Raw genomic sequence first — 17,007 nt, forward strand, 5'->3', positions numbered from 1 at the left:
TATTATCAGATGTAAGTATCACATATTATGAGTTAGATAATATGTCATTCCAATTTAAAGAAAAAGAAATTGAAGCTCAGAGAAATTAAACTGGTCAAGGTTGCACAGTTTATAAGTAGCAGAAAAAATCAGGTCTATTTGCTTACAAACCTCTGTACTCTATTTACCTTCCAAGTAGCATTTATTGTTTATATTCCCAAATAGCATTTATTGTGTATATGCTAAATGGTATATAAAAGTTATAGCCTTTAATCTTGGTAACATTTTTTGCGTGTGTGGTAGATATTATAATTCCTAATTTTCCAATGTGAATTCTGAGGCTTAGAGAGATTTGCCTAAAGGTTTCACTTTGGGAGATAGGATCATAAGCAAGAATGTCAGGCTTTCAAGTTAAAGAAGAATGACAAGAACTATCATACTTTTAACTAATGTATTTTAAAAAACATATTTTCAGTCCAGATGTAGTTAAACACACACACACACTAAACACAGTTCAGTTACCATAAATGGAAGGAGGAGGGGGTCTTTGGATTAAGTGGTAGTAAATATCGTGTAGTTTTATTTAGTGTGAAGCATAGAGGCTTCCACATAGGAATGCTTCCAACTGATATAGCACATGTGCCTCTGAAGCCAGTTCTTTCTCAACAACACCTTTTTCAGAAGAATAAGGTGGCAAAAAAAAAAAAAAAGAAGCATTCATATGTAAAACAGAGATTTGGCAAATGAACTGTCCAGTTCTTGACATCCCTGCAAATTCACCCTCATTAAAAATAGAAGTTGAGACATATAGCTTTCCCCTTCATCTGTCCTAGGATAAATCTCTGAATTCCCATGTTGAATAGAAAATGCTAAAATATCACCATCTCTATGACTACCTTATCCCAATAAATCCTGAAATCCAACCTCAAAATTATATAGTTATGGGCCCACTACAGGAGTGTTTCTTTTAACACATGACAGTATCCATGCACACTAACACTGCATGTTCATTCTCTCCAGAGATTGTAAATAACATTATACAATATATGTGGCTTTTTTCCTTCTCTTTCTTTTTTTAGTAACTGCATAAATAGACAAAAAGCTTTGGGAAAAAAGTATCTGCTTTCTTCCCCCTTCGTGAAATCTTTAGTCTGATTATTATACCCAAGATAAGCAAAACCCAAGTGTGTTTGCTCTTAATTAAAGCTCTTTTCATAGTGTACCCAGAGGCACCACTCAAGAGTGTGCAAACCAGATGAGATGAATAGTAAGCATTCTGATTTATTCACCAAAAGATTATCTATGCATTTTTGTTTTGAGAAATTGATGTTGGGAACTTAAACAAGAATCCTTAACACTTACGAGAAAAGTAAGTTTGTATGTCAGTCATTCTCATGCATTTGGTTTCCACAGTGAGGGCTTTACAAAGAAACTACCATGTGGACTGGGAGTGAGGGAAGGAATAGGAGAGTGTTCTCATCTACCAAGAAGCAAAGGTATGACTCTTGTCTCTGAATTTCTTTAGCACTCTCTCAGTTCTCCTGGTTTTCTTGTCATAAAAACACATGGTTTATGTTCTGAAGAGATTATAAGTTCCTAGTCATTTGTTTGTAGTGTGAATAAATGAAAATAGAAAGTTGATTGTATCCACTCCAGAAAATAGGACACCTCAGCAGGATCTCATAAAACTCTAAAGAAAAGTTTCATTTTGCTTTTTTAGATATAGAAACAAATGGAGGAGGAAAAGCTGCTTGTCTAGAGTTAGTTTCAAGAACAATCAGTATAACACACATAAGCAGATCATCAAGCATCAGGCTCTAGATTCTGTAGTCTAGCCTGCTCTCCTTCTATTTTATAACCTATCTGTTTGACTTTGGGTTTTTAACTTTCTGATTCTTAGTTTTCTTACCTAGATGAATGCAATGCAATGTTTGTTGTTGTTTGTTGTTCAGTCACTCATTCATGTCCAACTCTTTTTGACCCCATGGACCGCAGCACACCAGGCTTCCCTGTCCTACACTGTCTCCTGGAGTTTGCTCAAACTCATGTCCTTTCAGTCAGTGATGCCATCCAAATATTTCATTCTCTGTCTCCCTCTTCTCCTTTTGCCCTCAATCTTTCCCAGCATCAGGGTCTTTTTCAATGAGTTGGTTCTTCACCTCAGGTGGCCAAAGTATCAGAGATTCAGCTTCAGCATCAGTCCTTCCAATGAATATTCAGGGTTGATTTCCTTTAGGATTGACTGGCTTGATCTCTAGCCATTGTGTAAAGCTCTTCATATATTATTCATTTTAATCTTGACAGTAATACCGTGAAAGAGAAATTATTCCCTATTATACAGATGAAGAAATCAAGGTTTAGAGAAGCAAAATACTTTATCCAATTTGATATAACTAGTAGAAGAGTTATTAATAGTATCAGACTCATGGCATTCTGATTCCAGTGCCCAAGCGTTTAACCGCAAATGGTTGTATTGATACACTAAGATAATGGCTACATAATAAGGGATTAACAAATGATTTATTAATTCAACAAAGGTTTATGAATGCTTCTATTTTTTTGTCATGTACTATTCTATGCATTTATGTTATAGCAATTAACTATAAAGACAAAGTCCATGGACTTATAAAACTTACATTACTATGAGGAAAACAGATAATAAAAAATTAATATTCCTGGTAGTGATGACTCTTATGAAGAAAAATGAGGGAAGGTAAGAAATAGAGAGTGATGAAGATGGGATGACTATTTCACAATTTCTCTGCTAAGGTAACATTTGAACAGACACTTGAATAAAATGAGGGAGCAAGGTATATAGAATTAGCTGGGAAGAATATTTCAAGCAGAGAGTAAAGCTAGTATAAAGCCTTGAAGTAGTCAAGAAACACTACAGAGTTCTGTCTGGCTAGAGTGGAGTGAGCTAGAAGAAACATACTGGGAGATGAAATCAGAAATAAGGGCAACATTATGAAAGGCTTTATAGACTATAGTAAGAACTTTGGACTTGATTCTGAATGAAATGGGAAGCAATTATAGGATTTTTAAGCAAAGGAGTGATACTGTCTGGTGTAAATTTTAAAGTAAGGCTGCTTATTGGATTGTAGGGTAAATTATTAAATTGAAGCCAGATTGAAAGTGGAGTTAATAAGACTTGCTTATGGATTAGATGTGGCCAAGAGTGGTGTGAGAGAATGTCAAAGAAGTTTTTGATCTGAGCAGCTTAAAAAATGGGGTTGCTACTTACAGAGTTAATGGAAGGGTGGAGGCAGAGAGAGGGTAGAAATAGGAAAATAGGAATTCAGATTGGGAACTGTTATTTGTGAGATACCTCTTAGGCAGTCAAACAGAGGTGTTCAATGGGTTATACAAATCTGAAATTCAAGGAAGAGGTTGGAGTTCGAGATATACATTTAAGAGCTGTTAGTTTCTACATGTTACTTACAGTGCAGAAATGGATAAGATCACTAGAGAAGGGGGTTAGCTAAAAGGCAGAGATATGAGCCCTAGGGCACTGTTAAAGTTCTGGGAAATTAATCAGAACCAGTAGACAAGATTGAAATAGAGAGCTGAAAGAATTGAGAGAGTAGAAGGAAAACTGAGAGAGTGCTGTTGTGGTTGCCAAGTGAAGAAAATGATTCAAAAAGGGAGAAATGGTCAACTGAGTCAAATGCTGCTTAAAGGACAAGTAAGATGAGCATTGGATTTGATAACGAGGAGGTCCTTGGTGATCTTGACAAAAGTGACTTTCAAACAGGGGCTGGAAGCAAAACAGCTCAGTATTGTGGCCTCAGGAGAGAATAGGAGGAGAGGAAGTATGGACAATGTGTACAAACAGGATTTTTTCTGGGGGGCGGCCCTGCATTGGATTTTCGTTGTGGTGCAGGCTTCTCTTCTTGCATCACCCGGGCTCTCTAGTTGTAGTGCAAAGGTTTAGTTGCCCTGTAGCATATGGGATCTTAGTTCCCTGCCCAGGGATTGAACCCACATTCCCTGCATTGGAAGGTGGATTCTTAATCACTCGACCACCAGGGAAGTCCCTCTAAACAGGATTTTGAAGATTTTTGTTCTAATGGGGAGCATAAAGATTGAGTGATAGTTAAGTGGTAAATGTAGTTCACAAGAGAGTTATTTTTTTTTTTATATAAATTTATTTATTTTAGTTGGGGGCTAATTACTTTACAATATTGTAATAGTTTTTGCCATACATTGACATGAATCAGCCATGGGTTTACATGTGTTCCCCTTCCTGGACCCCCCACCCACCTCCCTCCCCATCCCATCCTTCTGGATCATCCCATTGCCCTGGCCCTGAGCCCTTGTCACATGCATCGAACATGGAATGGTGTTCTGTTTCACATATGATAATATACATGTTTCAATGCTATGAGAGTTATTTTTTTAAATGAAGTGTATATAACAGACTTGATGTTTATGGTATCACTTCTGTAGAGGGAGCAATGGATGTTCAGGAATGAGAGGGAGCAGTTACTATTGCTATTTTACTGATTTATCATTATTGCTACTAATGACTATTGGTACTGTACAATGGGAACTGATATTTAAAATTCATATTCAAAAACTCTATAAATGACTCAATTATACTAACAACAGATATTTGTTGTTTGCTGTATGACTGAGACTCTTTCAAACATTCTAATTGTCATTTCCTTATTTATTCCTCTCAGTGCCAGTATAATCATCCCCATTTAACAGGTGAAAACCAGTTTAGCAGAGTTAAGAATTTCCCCACAGTCACACAGCCAGGGTTCAAGCCCAAACCCAGGTTTGACTGCCCTCAGAGTAGGTTGCTAATCTCTTCTAAAGTGCTTCTGGTCAGTTACTCACTATGCTTTACTCAGGACAAATAGATTCTCTGTGGAAATTTCAGCAAAATTGTTTATTCTAAACCAGAAATTTTATATTTAGTGAGGCATGGTCTTTATGAAGATTTCCCACTCTATAAAGTTTACTTTCCATTTAAATGTAACTATAAATTTGAAATCTCTGTGAGTGCTTCTGGACATCATGTAAATTAAAGGGTTGTTTTAGGACAGGAAGACAAATGGTCACCTATTATTATTGGTGTCTTTAAGGCCAATGTGTGGGGGAATATTAAAGGATCTCTTAAGTTTTGTGGCCTTGGGCAGAATATTTAGTATTAATTAGTCCCAGTTTTTCTTATTAGTAAAATGGAGACAAAAGGTATACTTTGCAGGTTTATGGCAAAAATTGTATACACACAAGGGATAATATGTGTCAGTTACTTAGCATAGCGCGTGGCCCAGAGTAAGTAAACACTTAATAATGCTCACTATTGTTTTTCTCCTCTCAGTAGCTTGGAAAAGGCAATTTTTCATTTCTAATTGAATTACAGAGAGATTTGAAATTTACAGGGACAAGGGAATTTGCTTAATTAGAAGAGAATATTAGGGGGATTGAGTAGGAAACTATATTTAGAATGAATGCTGAGTTCCAAAGAGACTGTCTTATGCTCCAGTTCTACCCAACTCAGTTTCAGCTGGGCACCACATGAAACATGTCCTTTTCGTTACAAGGGTAACTCACCTAGACAGCTGGTTCAGTTTATGTTATGAAATCAACGTCTTCATGAAGCAAGCATTTTGAATTGTGCTATGTTGTCAATTACCTAATTCCAGTGTTGTTTAAAGTTCCTGTAGCAGTAGAATTTCTTCTTATGAATAAATTTTTACATGAAATTACAAAATAATTTTCATTAGTCTCCCCTCCTCACCTCAGATGGTCCCTCTGGCACAGCAACGGAACTTTAGGATTCTGTGAGATCTAGTTTGAAAACCACTGACCTAAGTTATTTGGGTACTAAAAAGTGACAGTTGCTCAGTCGTGTCCAGCTCTTTGTGACCCTATGGACTGTAGCCTGCCAGGCTCCTCTGTCCATGGAATTCTCTAGGCAAGAATACTGGAGTAGGTTGCCATTTCCTTCTCCAATCTGGGTACTAAGATTATCAATAAATATGTTTTTCAATAATATTTATCAATCAAAAACTGTTAGTGGCACTGTGCTGAGTGGTGAGAGGGAGGATATGATGAGTAAATCAGACCCAAATTCAAATTAGGTAGGCTTTAATTAGAGGGAAATTTATTGTACCAGGTGACTACAAGTCCAGAAACTAGAATGGCTATGGAAGATAGTATAATGGCTCCCTCAAAGTGTCTGTGTACTATTTCCCCAAACCTGGGAAATGTTATGTTATAATGCAAAGGGGAATTAAGGTTGCTAATTAGCTGACCTTGTATAGGGAGATTATGCTGTGTTTTTTTGCTTGAGTCTAGTGTAATCATCAGAATCTTTAGAAGTGTAAGAGGAGGCAGCAAAGAGTTAAAGAAGGAGACATAAGGATGGAACAAAAGTTAGAATGATAATGTGAGAAGGGCTTGGTCTACCTTCACTGGCTTGAAGACAGAAGAAGAAGGCCTCAAACTGACTTTTATAGCCTTTGTTTTTCAGTCTGTATGGTTTAAAATTCTGGCAATTTCCACTATAAGCAAAGGTTCTGATGGGCAGAGGTTGAGTAGATTCATTCAGTGGTTTATGGATTCATTCAGGCTCAAAGTCATGATGATTAGAGGGCAAAATGGTATATTCTCAGATTGATTAGGGCTTTGGGATCTCTAAAATATATAATTCAGAGATTTGATTTTCTTGAGTTACTTGAGACCAATGATAGTGTCTAAGTCTTAATCCTTTCAAGCAGGATATCTGCTATTGGTAAGAAACTTTTGTGTGGATTAGAAAAATGTGTCCGAACTACTGAGTGAGGCAAGCCCCATGCTAGGGCACAAAGCTTGTTGAGCAGAGTTCAGGCTGGATTTCAGTTCCCAGTCAGTTTTGGGGGGGCATCTTTGTGTAGTGAGAAACCTGCAGAATCATATAGGATAGCTGCCTGGCATTTAGAGACAGGACACGAAATTGATCGTGATTCACAGATTTTGACAAATCTCAGTGCATTAGTTAGGGTAATGATGTCCTGAACTAAGGTAATGACAGTGAGGATGGAAAGAAGTGTCAAATTCAAAAGACATTAAGGATATGGAACAAAAGCATTGGTGTTTGATTTGAATATAAGGGGGTGAGAGAGGGAGGCATTATATATAGTGCCTCGGTTTCTAACGGGCATTTGAGTGGAATTTGGGGATTGGTGACAAGAGGGTGAAATAGGGGAAAGACAGGAGTTTGGGGGGCTTCAGTTTCTACATGGTAGCCTGCTTGGTTACTTTTCTTAGTACTCCAGTCAGGTCTCCTAGGCATCTAGCACTCACCTGAACCTGGGCTATTGTAAGGTCCTGATAATCTCATTTATCTCCTTGAAAGCTAGAACTGTGTCCTTAGAGATAACTCCACAGTCGCCAGTTCCATTGGCTGGAGACCTCTCAGATGTGGACAAAATTCATTGGATCACAGTTATAATATACCAGGCATCAGTGTCAATTCCTGCCTAGATCCCCCTCTGCAGTGCTGAGTCTTATACATATGCCCCTGATACTAACTATAGACCTTCTGTTACCAGGCCAGCAGCTCCAATAATGATTGTTTTTCTTTTTCCATGGTGATGCAATACTGCAGGTGACCCTACAGCCTTGTGCCAAACTGACCTGTGGTAACACTGTGGATAATGCATTATGGAAACTTAAACAGCACCCAGAATTCTACTTTGCCAGCACATCTGCCTTTGATGGACGAACTAAAGTTGACTATCAGTGGAGCTGCAGGAAGGGCATACCTTCCCATTATTTCTTCCAGAGAGCACATAGGCTGAAGGGAAGGCCCCCTGTTAAATATCAGTCACTTTCACCTTCTTAGCTATGATCTGAAGCTAGTTCTGGTCCTACAAACTTAAAGAGCAACCAACCAAAGAGAGACCTAATGAGAATTAGAAGGTTCTCAATAATTAGGTTGCCTCTTAAAATTCTTACCTGTGGTGAGTACACAACATTCAACACCTTCGCTCTGTGTGTAGCCTCTCACTAGGCATTTATAACCAATTACCTCATGTATGGATTTGTCAGAGTGCTTGAGTTAATGCAGCTCATTAAAACCTCATGGAGATGAGTGACTCACAGATCCCTGCTGGCCAGAATACCTCTTCTAGTCAGGTTTGCATGGCTGACAGGTTGTTGACTAACCAGCAAATTTGACAAGGTTTGCTATAACTCAGAAGTTTAAACCTGCACAGGAATTTTATGAAAACCTCATGGGCTGAAATGCTGGAGCATCAGGCCTTTTCCCAAGAAAACAGGCATGTGGGGAGGTATTAGAGGTGGGAGGAGCAGAAAGAGAAAACTTGAGAAAAGAAAACTTAAAGAGAAAACTTTGATCATTTTTCTGTATGGAATTGTGATATGTTTCTGGGAACTCTCCCACCACCCTTTTCCATCTCCCTCCTTATACAAAAATTGGAGGTCAAAGAGAGGCAGAGGTATGCCCCCCAGATAAGACAGCATGAGTGGTTGGTGGGAAGGGGCTGTCGATGTCAGTTCTCCTATCTCAGAGATGATGGATCTGAGTGTTGGAGCTATCCTGAATAGTTGTTCTGAATGTCTGCTCTGTGCTGCCTCCAACCATGGCAGCGTGGATAAGTGACGTGCTAGAGCTGAGAGGTACTTGAGAAAGAGCTATGACTTTTTGGAAGGCTGAAAACACCCTACGCTGGTAGTAGAAGAGCCAACTGGATTTTGATAGGAAAAGGGAGGCTCCTGTAAAGTGTTGCTAAACCTCAGTTAATAAGAACTGAGTCATGGCATTCCCTGCTGTTAGACACAGGCAACTTCTAACTTGACATGTGCTAGAGTAGCTCCAATCTTCAAGTAATCTGCATGACATCGCACAAGGCACACACCATGAGGTGGAGAGTTGCAACTTGTGGTGGAAGTGGTTCTAGGTAACCTCTGCCAGATGTGTGAGGACCATTTATTATCTCTACTGTGTGCTTGGTGAAGCATTTATCACATAATCTGGAGACAGATCAGAGGGACTCATTTTGGGAAGGGTTATAGATGGTGACACAGTCTGGCTCTGACTGGTTTGTTAGAGAAAATAATATTGAGCATATGAATATACTTATTTCTTATGTAATAGTTATCACTTATTGAGCATTTACTCCAGGCACATTACACACAACTTTTCACTCTGTACTCACAATGACCTTGTAGAGTATTATTTCCCCGGTTACATAGAGGACATACAAAAGACTGAGAGAAAAAGACCTAACTTGTTTGCTATCCCCAAACATATGCTCTAAATCACTTTTTATTCTGTCCTCCCGTTCCTTGTAGTTCTATTAGTAGCTAAGGACTTCAGTTCTTAGTATTATCAGCTTAACTGGATGAGGAAAATGTAACTTTTTTTTTCAGTTGACCTATTTGTCTCAGGCTATTTATTGTAAACAGGCTGATAGCTCAAGGTGAGAAAAAAATTGAGTGAAATATGAACACCTTGTGTCTTCTGTGCATAGGAGGATCATAAGCTGGTTTTTGGTGGGACTGAATAAAGAAATAATGCATGTAAAAGTATCAAGCACAGTGCCTGGCACATTGTGGAAGCTCAGAAAAAAATGTTAGTTTACTTTAGTCTCCATCCTAGAGTTGTATGAATTAATCTTTAATTGCTAAGTCACCTCAGTCATGTCCGACTCTGTGTGACCCCATAGACGGCAGCCCACCAGGCTCCCCCATCCCTGGGATTCTCCAGGCAAGAACACTGGAGTGGGTTGCCATTTGCTTCTCCAATGCATGAAAGTGAAAAGTGAAAGTGAAGTCGCTCAGTCGTGTCCGACTCTCAGCGACCCCATGGACTGCAGCCTACCAGGCTCCTCCGTCCATGGGATTCTCCAGGCAAGAGTACTGGAGTGGGGTGCCATTGCCTTCTCCAATCTTTAATTAGAAAGAGATTTAAGACGAAATTATATAGTCTAAAGAATATTTCAGATTTTCTTTAAACCTGAAAGACTTTCTGTTTAAACACAGATTTTAAAAATTTGTTCCTCTCTCCCTTTTTTTCAATCACCTCTAAATTTAGGTCTAGACATTTTACCTGTAAGCTATTTGTGTGCTTACACCCTTCCTTATATTAAGACCAGAAGCATGGGATAGGGATGAATTAGGGATGGGTGAATCCAGCTGTACTCTTGAGTTCACTGAACATCTCAGATGAGTTTTTGAGTGTTTGGAGCTCACTGAAATCCAAAACAGCTTTCACCCATGCGTATTCTCTGCAGTTCAGAGCATGTGCAATTTAAGGGAAATTTAATCCATATGTTTCTGATTCGTTTACACTTAAATAGTCAAAATATTGTTTTTAATAGTTATTTGATGCCCAAGTAGCCTTTTGAACCTTTACAATAAGCTTTTAGAAGCCTGCATTTCTCTTCAAAACAGGAAATCATGTCTTCCCAAGGAGGCAAACTAACTTATGCATCTGAAAATTCAGGTTCAGTTGAAAATACCCCAAACCACAGGTTTTTAATGGCCTGTCTGCTTGGCAAATGAACACTCAGCTTTAGACTAAATTTTGTTTCAGCGTACCTACCTCTGGATGTATATTTGGACTGAACATCCATTTCGGTTGTTGTTGAGCTGTTTTGTGGGTAGATTTAGCATCCTGAAGCTTGGAATTTACCTGGCTTTTGTTTTGGTGCAATTATTCTCAGATTTTTTTTTCCAAGTATTAATTCATTTCAGCTCTAATTGTTAACTATTATGGCTACTATTTTTCCAAATATTTCGTGTGTGATGAAATCCTTTTGTTTTTTTTTCTTTTTCTTCACCATTTATTTTAATAAAAAAAATAACTGGAATAGCTCATTTTCAATAAAACTATGATGGACTTTAGTAGAGATATTAACATGCTTTTTCAACTGCACGTCCAGAGACTAACACCTTGCAAAAGAAAGAAAAAGAAAAGAAAAACCACAAGGATTAGTGGGGAAAATGGATTTAATTATTTTTACTTACTTTGTGAATTTGTCTTAAAGGGATAAGATACTTGCTTAGAGAAACTGAAGTATGGCTACATGATTCCCATTTCCTACCCCACTCTCTTCATTAAATATTTGTCAAATGAATAAATGAGTATAGTTTTTAGTGTACATATGTGTTTTCTCATGCAGCCATTTCTACTTTGACTTTTACAAATGTTTATTGTTACTAATATGTATGTAGATTGCTGACATCTGTTTAGTCCCTAGCTGTGTGAACTTGTATACATCATTAAACCTCTCTGTTCACCCTTTATCCATTTATAGAATGGATATTACTAATAATAGTTTTTAATTCATAGGGTTTTGTGAAGATTAAAAAAAATGCATAAAGTCCTTATTATTGAGCCTGGCAAATAGTAAATCCTTCATAAATGGTAGCAAGAAGACAAAACACATACACACGCATTAAGCAAACTTTGGAAAGAGGATATTTACTACTTACTGTGTATGAGGCTGAGAGCTATTCTGGGAACAGCAAGTTATACTTTCTTCTCTTAAGGAGTTCATCACTGTTACTATATAATTTTAGAAATGCTTCAACAGAAGTTCACCTACAGGGATACTCAAATCCAGTTGAAGAGCATTTACGCTTGGTAGGTCAGAAAAAGCTTGAATTGCATTGTTTAGGCAAATAGAATTTATCAGCAAAGAAGAAAGGATAGAACAAAATGGTGTGCCAGACATGGCAAACAGCAGGCAGAAAGGCATGGAACCATGAAATAGCATGGCCTAGGTAGGTTGGTGTAGTAAACTCTGGGTGGTCTGGTATAGCTGAATCATTGGACTAAACTAAGATGCTTGCATTTTTCTTGAGTTTCTCATTGAAAAATTCTAAGAAGAGAAATAATGTTATCAGATTTGGATTGTAACTCAGTAGTCAGCAAGGTACGAGGACATTTGAGAGTCAAATGAAGTTTGCTGGAAGTTCAAGCCACAAGAGGAGGAAGTTCTGTGTCTTTCCCGATCTTTCTAGGGATTTGATGGAAAACCAAGGAAGAGAAGGGGCTGTTGAATTTCCTAGGCCTTCTGGCTCAAAGTGTCTGCTTCTGCTGAATTAGCTCAATGTATGCATCCTCTTATTCTTACACATATCCTTAATCTTTATCTTGTCCAACCAAATGCAAAATTTAGCTCATTTCTCCCACATTGTTTCTCTCCTTTTCTTTTAGGAAACAACTACTTCAAATTTATCCTATTTTACCACACATACTATTTGTGGAAAGAGAGAACATTTTTTTGCTTGCTGCCAAAACAAAGTCCTTTGGTGGAAGTTTGGGTAATTAATAAATTGGAGAAGATCAAGATAGGAGGAAAGCAGACCAGGTGAAAGGCTGTTGTCAAAGAGCAAAATGCTGAGGGTATGGCAGTGGCATTGGCAGTGGAAATGGTGAGGGAAGAGTATTTTTGAGGTATATTTATGAAACAGAATCCACAGGACTGGACTCATGATTGAAACAACCTGGAGCAGTGGTATAGGGGAACAAAATAGAGGAGAGATATGAAAGGGAATGGTAGGGAATGCGGGCTTCTGTTTGTAATTTGGGATTTTGTATGAGTCAAGTGAACAGTTTAGGGTGACATTCACTGTTGTTCAAAATACAGAAAGAAATGTATATTTGGGGAGAAATTTGAGTCCAGTTTTGGGCAAGTTTGAGGTAATAAATGGAGATATTACTAAAGTACTTAGTGTGTGCATCTAAAATTTAGAAGTCTAATCTGGACTGGAGAAGCTAGGCTTGGGAGTGGATCATTTAGGGACTATGCTCAGGTACAAGTCTGAGAAACCCAGCTACAGGAGCTTAAACAAACTGTCAGTTATTTTTCTTACTTAATATGAGATCTAAAGTTAAATAGTTCAGGATTAATGTGATGAATCCAAGATTTCACTGATGTTTCAGGCTTTTTTTTTCTTCTCTAATCTTTCTGTTTTATCATTATTAGTATCTTTGGTCAGGTTTCCTAGAAGCTGAGTTGACATGAAAATTCAGGTTATGAGATTCATTAAGAGAATGATTTTCAGGAAAAACCTACAAGGAAAAGTCTGAGACGGGATAGAGAAAAGGACAGAGCAAGTTGTCTGACTACCTAACTAATTTATTATAAGTGGGCCATGCATGAAGTAATGATGAATGTGCCATGAATCAAGGGTTATGATTAATCTCACTCTGAACATGTGGTCCAAGGAAAACTCAAAATAATGGGTGAAGAGAGAAAGAGATTCAAGAATATAAAGGTCTTCTTTCAAGTAGCTTAACTTTGAAAGGAAGAAGAGTGGAGGAGGTGTACTTAGGGGAAGATGTGGGTTAAAAGAGAATTTTAAAGAATAGGGAATGAGCTAAAGAGAAAGAGCCAATAGAGAAGGGAAGATTGAAAATTTAGAAATGGGAGGAATTGTTTGGTGGAGTAATATCTTAGATGTGGGAGGAAGTCCAGAGATAAAAAGATTAGCTTTAGACACAGATAAGGACATCTTTTTTACTGATCCAGAAGGTAAAAACACAGAAATAAGTGGGTTTACAAATAAATTCATGATGGTGAGGAGCTAAGGAATTCCTACATGATTGCATTTAAATTTACTTTCACAACAGAATACAGAAAAAGTCATCTGTTGAGCATGTGTGTGTGAATTAGAATTAGGAGGTGTCAGTGATGGTAGGATGGGGGAGAAGTGTAGAAGACTTAAGAGTGGTGAAAGTTTAAAATAACCACTGAGAGAAATAGAAGAGTAATCTGACTGGAGCTGCCTAGCACATTTCAAGCCCAGCTGAGGTAGAAGATAATCAATTTGTAGTAGCATCATCCCTGGTTATGTGATTTTTCTCCAGCAATGCTTTTTAGTTGTGGATAGCATCTGGGTGGGGGGAAGAGGTGGGCTATTAAATCAAGAGACATCACACATGTGGTTCAGTTTTCTAGCCATTAAATATCTTTCAGTTGTAAATCACAAAGAGATTATGGATATACGTGAATGTCTGCACATACATTTAGGCAGTGGAATGTAACACTATTATTTGGTTTGGGTGGGTCTAGGAATCAGCCTAATTTCAAAATTCAGTTTCAAAACTGGTAAAGGAGTATGTGAAGGCTGTATATTGTCACCCTGCTTATTTAACTTATATGCTGAGTACATTATGCAAAATGCTGGGCTGGATGAATCACAAGCTGGAATCAAGATTGCCAGGAGAAATATCAACAACCTCAGATATGCAGATGATATCACTCTAATGGTAGAAAGCATAGAGGAACTAAAGAACCTCTTCATGAAGGTGAAAGAGGAGAGTGAAAAAGCTGGCTTAAAACTCAACATTCAAAAACTAAGATCATGGCATCTGGTCCCATCACTTCATGGCAAATAGAAGGAGAAAGTAGAAACAATGACAGATTTTCTTTTCTTGGGCTCCAAAATAATTACAGACAGTGACTACAGCCATGAAATTAAAAGATAGTTGCTCCTTAGAAGAAAAGCTATGACAAACCTAGACAGTGTATTCAAAAGCAGAGACATCACTTTGCCAACAGAGGTCTGTACAGCCAAAGTTATGGTTTTTCCAGTAGTCATGTATGGACATGAGAGTTGGACCATAAAGAAGGCTGAGCACCGAAGAATCAATTCTTTCAAATTGTGGTACTGGAGAAGGAAGACTCTTGAGAGTCTCTTGCACTGCAGTGAGCTCAAACCAGTCAATCCTAAAGGAAATCAACCATGAATAATCATTGGAAGGAATGATGCTGAAGCTGAAGCTCCAATACTTTGGGCACCTGATACACAGAGCTGACTCACTGGAAAAGACTTTGATGCTAGGAAAGATTGAGGGAAGAAGGAGAAGGGGGCGACAGAGGATGAGATGGTTGGATGGCATCACCAACTCAATGGACAAAAGTTTAAACAAACTCCAGGAGATAGTGAAAGACAGCAAAGCCTGGCGTGCTGCAGTTCATGAGATGGCGAAGAGTTGGACATGACTCAGTGACTGAACAATGAACAAGAAGGAATCAGTTTAGTGGGTAAGAGCATAGGCTTTGCATTTGTGTTCAAATCCTAGCTTTTAAGTTACCAGCTGTGAGATCTTAAGAAATTTAACTTTCTTTGTTCTAGTTTTCTTACCATAACATGGAGATAACTATATATACTTTATAAGATGATGAAGTTTAAATGAAATATGCTTAATACAGTGCCTGGGTTACAGTATGTTTATAATATTTCAGTTCTTTATTTAGTTAACTCAATTTACATAGTGTTTTGACACTGTTGGAAACTCATTTAATCCTTATAACAATCCTCTGAAATAGGTAATATTATCCTAATTTTACAGATGAGAAAAGTGAGTATAGGGAAATTAATTAATTCTTAGCAGCTGTTAAGTAGTAAAATCATGTTTCAAACTCAGGGAGTCTGTCTTTAAAAGCCATGCTGTTAGTCACTAAGACATGTTACCTTTCAATAAATGGCAACTATTAATACTATACTTATTTTCCCTTAAACATGTCATGTGTATTTCTACTTCCTTGTTACTATTCATATCATCTATCATGCCAAGAAAGCCCTTCCTCCTTTTTTACCCAAATTCTGTTTTTCTTTTAAGTCCATGTTAATGTCTGCACTTTCCATCAAGCTTTCAGTGATTCCTTAGTTATCAGTGATCCTTCTCCTCTCTGAAGTCTTGGCACTTATTGCCTACATAATTTAATTAACACTTAAAATATTGTTTATAGTGTCTATATTTTTGTGTGTATATGTTCTTTAATCTATCCTTGGTTTTCAACTAGGTAACATTTGTGATGGTGGGAACAATGTGTTGCTTTGTGTCCTTAGCATTGTTTAATGAGAAATTCACTGAATTTTGCATTGGAGGACCCAAATTCAAGTTACAGCCCTGACACTTAGTAAACCTGGTGACCTAAGACATATTGACTTGATCTCTTTGAACTTTAACTTCATCAGCTGTTAAAATGGGGTTAATAACTAATCCATCTCAGAGCTTTATTGTGGGGATTAAATGAAAAGTGTAAGTGAAAAAGTTATGGGGGTCTATACAAAAATCAGAAGTTTTGTGCATAGTATTCTTTCTCTAATATTTATTAAAGACATGAATAAATGAATTATGGATGTATATTTGATGGAAAGAAGACAGAATACCAAGGAATGAACTCTACAACTTTAAATCTGTATTATCTTAAACTAGTCATTTAATCACTCTGAACATTCTTTTTCATATGAATAGCAGAGATAAGAAGCTAGGTTTATCAGTTCAGTTCAGTCGCTCAGTCGTTTCTGACTCTTTGCGACCCCATGGACTGCAGCATGCCTGACCTCCCTGTCCATCACCAACTCCCAGAGCTTGCTCAAATTCATGTCCACCGAGTTGATGATGCCATCCAACCATCCAACCATCTCGTGCTCTGTTGTCCCCTTCTCCTCCTGCCTTCAATCTTTCCCAGCATCAGGGTCTTTTCCAGTGAGTCAGTTCTTCACATCAGCTGGCCAAAGTATTGGAGTTTCAGCTTCAACATCAGTCCTTCCAATGAATATTCAGGACTGATTTCCTTTAGGATGGACTGGTTTGATCTCCTTGCAGTCCAAGGGACTCTCAAGAGTCTTCTCCAACATCACAGTCCAAAAGCATCAATTCTTCGATGCTCAGTTTACTTTATGATCCAACTCCCACATCCATATGTGACTACTGGAAAAGCCATAGCTTTGGCTTTACAGACCTTTGTTGGTAAAGTAATGTTTCTGCTTTTTAATATGCTATCTAGCTTTTCTTCCAAGGAGCAAGCTTCTTTTAATTTCATGGCTGCAGTCACCATCTGCAGTGATTTGGCGCTCAAGAAAATAGTCTGTCACTGTTTCCATTGTTCTCTATCTATTTGCCATGAAGTGATGGGGCAGGATGCCATGATCTTAGTTTTTTGAATGTTGAGTTTTAAGCCAGTTTTCTCACTCTCCTCTTTCACTTTCATCAAGAGGCTCTTTAGTTCCTCTTTGCTTTCTGCCATAAGGGTGATATCATCT

General features: G+C 37.9%; 1 protein-coding gene across 9 annotated transcripts in view; it reads left to right on the forward strand.

The window, feature by feature from the left end:
* Nucleotides 1-17,007, forward strand: part of LOC145506180 (uncharacterized) — a 300,106-nt gene that overhangs the window by 91,134 nt on the left and 191,965 nt on the right. For 2 of the 9 annotated variants that reach the window (XR_014053602.1, XM_081490206.1), the window contains exon 3: nucleotides 1,393-1,475. The exons of the other annotated variants lie outside the window; for them this stretch is intronic. Coding sequence is in view for 1 of the 2 variants with exons in the window: in XM_081490206.1 (XP_081346332.1) it covers nucleotides 1,417-1,475 (59 nt within the window). In the remaining variant the exon portion in view is untranslated. The remainder of the gene's footprint in view (nucleotides 1-1,392; nucleotides 1,476-17,007) is intronic. 9 annotated transcript variants of the gene reach the window in all.

The sequence above is a fragment of the Giraffa tippelskirchi genome, chromosome 5 (genome assembly GCF_054371585.1).
Source record: "Giraffa tippelskirchi isolate mGirTip1 chromosome 5, T2T-mGirTip1v1.2.pri, whole genome shotgun sequence".
Lineage (NCBI taxonomy): Eukaryota > Metazoa > Chordata > Mammalia > Artiodactyla > Giraffidae > Giraffa > Giraffa tippelskirchi.